The 5477-nt window shown below is 41.8% G+C and overlaps 1 protein-coding gene across 1 annotated transcript; it reads right to left on the bottom strand.

The window, feature by feature from the left end:
• Positions 1-2120: 2120 nt before the first annotated feature.
• Positions 2121-3104, bottom strand: LOC141006727 (odorant receptor 131-2-like). Its single transcript, XM_073478947.1, has one exon. It carries the CDS (start codon positions 3102-3104, stop codon positions 2121-2123), a length of 984 nt encoding a protein of 327 aa, XP_073335048.1.
• Between the last annotated feature and the right edge of the window lie 2373 nt (positions 3105-5477).

Genomic DNA, 5477 nt, shown 5'->3' with positions numbered 1-5477 from the left:
ATATTTCTGCCTGGAAAAAATGAAGATACGGGCCCCAAGCACTGCATCAATTTCAAAGGCTTCATACACTGCAACAATCCAGTGCTTTGGTAAGTACAGTATGAAGTAACGTAACGTCAACAGAATGGTTTCTTTTTCTGCTGGCCTGGCTGTCTTCTGTGCCCTGTCCCTATCGTGGACAAGGTGATGGTGTTGCGTTATATATTCGAAACTAGATAAACTGAAAACGGGTCCAATGAGAGAGGTCTGGCTATGCGAGCCTAAATTTTAGAAAATAAAGTCACTTTTCTGTAATGCAGCCTTTAAAACCAGGTAAAAACTATAGTTATGCCATATCAGGATATGAGGATAACCCAAATCTAAGATGATATATATATAGTCTATATCACAATAACGATGTAATACTGATTTTTTGCCCATTCCCAATTGTGTTCTTGGCTTTAAGTGTTCATGTACTGTGAATCCTGTTGAGATTCAGGTAAGTCAAGTTTACCTGGACTATAAAGTATACCTGAGCTGCACTCTATCATAGTTGCACTTGTTTGATGTGTATTGCTGTCCATGGTGCTGATGTAACTGTAGCAATGTCACTGTATAAGTGATTCTATTTTCACTAATAACTAAGGTCTAGCACTGGCAAAGCATGCTAGTCTCACCTCGCTATTTAAACGAATAGTTCATATTCACCATTAGAATATGAACTATTCGTTTAAATAGCGAGGTGAGACTAGCATGCTTTGCCAGTCTCATGAATAATAGGCTTCATTATCACAATTAACTCATATTGACTTAACCTAAGTGTTAAAAACATACAGTAAAAATATGAATATCATTTCAGGTAGGAGTGTGAGTGTAGTTGTTTCTTCTTTTCACTGTTTTAGAATTTATGGTTACAGACTCTTCACCTCCCTACAGTTGTAGGTTGTGGGTAATTTTTTTACCAACAAAAGGAACAAAATATAATTTGAAAGTCGTCTGTCCACGATAATTTTGTATTCCCTAATTTCAGGGTAGTTTTTTTTTTTGTCAATAGGATAATATTTTTTTTTTGAATATAGCTGAAAATGCACACATAGATATAAAACTCTGAATGTTTGGACATGCTTTGGCAACATTGTTAAACTTTCATGCCAATAAAGCCCCTTTGAATTGAATTGAATTGAATTGAAATTGATATAAAACAATAAAATTAATACATATATGGACACATAATCAAAGCCATCTGTGCTTATATATAATACATAACTATAATATACTGTTATAACAAACAACCAATACAACAATAAAAGACTGTTATACAGGTGTCCTTTATGTGTTGGCTCTCCATGTCTTCAAATCAAAGATAGTTTATAATATGGGCAAAATGCTGAATAACTGTAACATTTATTTATGTTATATTGATGTGAAAGTACAGAATTCAACACATGCTGGTCTAAATTATTAATACATTATACATGTCAGTTGAATAAGCCACAATATTAAAGTCACAATCTTTTGGTCTGTGAGCATTGGAGTTACATGTAGATCATAGACAAATGTCTCCTTGAAATCCCTTAATATGCAAAATGGTAAACATTTTTGGATGAAATGACTTGTTTCAACATATTACCAACTTTGAAAATTTAGTTTAGCTTGTAAGAATTTACTGTCCTGTTTTATTATTTCATTTTACTAATATACATTTTGACATAGAACATAAATATCATGGAGCAAATCCTTTTTTAATTACGAAGTGTGATATGCATTCTTTTAAAAATGATATACTGAGTTATCTACCATGTTCTCCTGAAAAGAAGATTTTATGCTACTGGGCTTGGGACTCCATTGCAGTGAGGTGAAATATGGTTAAATATCGGCCAGGGATAAGGCATGCATCAAGTCATTATATTGATTTTGCTCAATTGTAAACAATCAAATACTTTCTATTATAATATGTATATATGTATGTTAATTACTTAACATACTGCATACTCTACAGTGGGCCATGAATACCCTTAGTAAGTGCAGCAGTTGTACCTTGTCTTGTTATTAACCCTTTTCTCACAATTTGACCACATTTTCAAACAAACAGATTGAGTTTAGTTCCATTTTAATATTCATCACTGAAAATAATCCTTGAATCATTCGCTGTTATTTTTTAGGCCTGAGCCTTTACCGGGACAACTGAGTTTCAGTTGACCGCATAAATGGTATATGAGTGCGGGCCTGATGGTCTGATCTCTGAGCCCATAGATGAGAGAACATAGACATCTGGGGAGGATGAAAATAAACACATAAAAAACATTCTTTATGCGTACGATTAGTAATCGCTGTCGGGTTGTTGCAAGTGATAAAACAATAGAGGTGTGCATAGTTGATAAAAGACTGAGGCCCAGCTGCACCAGATGCAGTAGCAGTGTGTTACGAGCCTTTTGGGCTGAAGCTTTGTCTGTGGAAGCTGACCTGGCTGCTACAATCACGCCAACATAGGAGGAAGTGATTGCCACACTAGCTAAAATGAACACAAAACAAGTGTAGGCTTTGTCATAAAGATCAGACATTGGGCTAAGAATCATAGCTATGTCAGAGCAATAATCTGTCATCTGCAGGCTCTGCAGGTCTTCAAATGCAAAATTTAACAGCAAAAGAACTCGAATGAGAACATTAAGTAAACTGACGGTCCAAACAACACAAATAGCCATCCCTGTGTTTCTGATGGTGATGATGGGAACATGCCTCAGTGGGTAACACACAGCTACATATCTCTCCAGAGACATCACCACCAGTGTGAGTGGTGAGATTTCATTTGTGAGATTGGTGAGCATGGCAAGGACACCACAGATAGGATACGTCAGTCTTATTCTACAAGCAGCCAGTATGTACAGTAACTGGCTCAATGCCAGCAGTAGAGTGTCTGCAAAGAGTAGATTATACAGAAGAATGTAACGGGAGGTCTCACAAAACACAGATTTACTCCTCAAGGTGAATAACATTGTTCCATTAATAAAGAGGAATAGGCAGCATGGCATTCCAATCACTGTGGATAACAACAGTCTTTCCAGTAATCCCTGATACCACTGTTCGGCAGTGATGTTGACATTCTGAGACTCATTAAAGTACAACATCTTAGAGAGGCATTGAAGACCAAATAAAGATATTTGTCTAGTTTGTAGTCCTCGAACATTGAGGACATGTCATGATGCAAAACCTTAAATCATCCACATACATTTTCCCTGTGCAGACACTTACGTAGGTAGAGGTCCTGCTTGTTTCCATGTAAGCAGAGCTGGTCTGCAGGGTTTGCCTGCCTTCACATTTTGTTTATGGCTTCATGTCCTCACAACTACTTCACGTGACACTATCAGCATGCCACGTCATGTCCACGTGGTTAACAAATGTATTCATGGGTGATGTAATCTCTCTACTGCCACCTCCTCATTACCCTTGTAAACATTTTCTTACCTATGATGCAGCAGCACCTTCCTAACATGAAGTATTTGTGAACTCACTCCAGTGATCTTTTGAAGATCTGTGTGAGTATGGGAGCCAGCTGGTCAGCACAGACTTTCAGGCAGGAAGGTGACATGCCCAGATGTTCATGCATTTATGTATGAAACTATGTGAAACAGATTTTCTTTGTAATGAAAATCTTAATATGATCATCATTTTTGAGTGCTAGATACTCAATTGTTGTGATCAGCAGTTAAGAATAATTTTGTTTCCCAATCCTTCTGGTTTATATATGTTTTTTCTATTCTTCATTTGTTAATGTAGGAATGTAAGTTCACTGTAAAGAAAATCAAAGATTTTGTTATGTTCGGTGGTTTTAGACTCAGGAGCAGAGACCAGAATGAGTGAAAAAATAAGGTTTATTGTAGAAACGGCAAAATGTGATGATCCAGGGAAGAGAGGCGTGGGGGTGGTCGTGAGGGGAAGAGAGCTGTGGGTGGTTTCCTCGGGAAGGCACTGGAAAAAAAGACACAAGAGGGCACGTGAGAAACAAACACAAAATACGTCCAAAACACTGAGAGATAAAGTTCAGATTTTTTCTCTAAAGTTACACGAAGGGCCTGGAGCTGAATTACCAACGGTGTGTAGCAAACAAGACTCTGGCACAGTAGAGAGTGTCTCCAGGCCTCTTGTAGGAAGATCAGATTGGCTGATAAGACACAGGTGTGGCTCTCTGCTGCGCTGTGACGAGGGAAAACTCAAAACAGGTGTGTTAGTGAAGTTGACCAAAATGCACGGGGGGAAACACAGGAAGTGAGGAACCAAACGGGAAGTCCAACCAAAATAAAACCAAACAAAGACCAAAACACCACAGTACCCCCCTCTCAACGGACGCCTCCTGGTGTCCTTCCTGGCTTGTCCGGGTGGGCCATGTAGAAGTCCCGCAACAAATCCTCATCCAGAATCAGGGATCTGGAAATCCAGGAGCGCTCCTCCGGACCGTAACCCTCCCAGTCCACCAGGTACTGAAAACCGCGTCCCCCCGGCCGCACATCCAGAATCCTGGAGACCGTATATGCAGGATGCTTGTCAATGATCCGGGGGGGGGTGGAGGGGCGACGGCTGGAGGGCTCAGGTCGCTGGTGGACACGGGTTTCAGAAGCGAAACATGGAAAGTAGGGTGGATTCTCCACGTCTCCGGTAACCTGAGAGTCACAGCAGAAGGATTAATGATTCTCACCACTTCAAAAGGACCAACAAACCGTGGGGCGAGCTTCTTCGACTCCACGTCCAGAGGCAGGTCGCGAGCCGACAACCAGACCTTCTGCCCAATCTGGTACTCCGGGTGATGAGCAGCAACACAGCGAAGGGCCGCCTCCAGGCTCTGGTTGGCCCGCTCTGTCTGGCCGTTGGTCTGGGGGTGATAACCAGATGAGAGGCTGGCTGTTGCGCCCAGCTCCGCCCTCTGGGCCTCACGGACGATGGTCTGGATCTCCCATGTAGCTGCTCCCATGACACACTGGGGGGAAAGGATCAAGTCCGGTTTCTCAGGAACTTCTGAGACGGCGTCTCTCCGTGAAAGGGCGTCAGGCTTAACATTCTTGGACCCGGGTCTGTAGGAAAGGGAGAAGTTGAACCGATTTAAGAACAGGGCCCACCGGGCCTGACGAGGGTTGAGGTGGCGCGCCGTCCGGAGATAGGAAAGGTTCTTATGGTCAGTCCAAATCAAAAAAGGAGTCTCGGTACCCTCCAGCCAGTGCCTCCACTCCTGAAGGGCGAGGACCACAGCCAACAGCTCTGTTACCCACATCGTAGTTTCTTTCTGCTGGAGACAGACGACGGGAGAAAAAAGCACAGGGGTGAAGCTTCAGAGTCTCTGGATCTCTCTGGGATAGCACAGTGGCAACTCCAACATCAGAGGCGTCCACCTCCACCACGAACTGGAGTTTAGGATCAGGATGTCTCAAAATGGGTGCCGTGGTGAACAGTGTCTTAAGCCTAGAGAATGCTACCTCAGCCTCCAGAGACCACTTAAAGGGGAAACTGGT

The sequence above is a fragment of the Pagrus major genome, chromosome 13, assembly GCF_040436345.1.
Source record: "Pagrus major chromosome 13, Pma_NU_1.0".
In the NCBI taxonomy this organism is placed as follows: Eukaryota; Metazoa; Chordata; class Actinopteri; order Spariformes; family Sparidae; genus Pagrus; species Pagrus major.
This window is presented reverse-complemented; position numbering and strand designations above follow the sequence as displayed.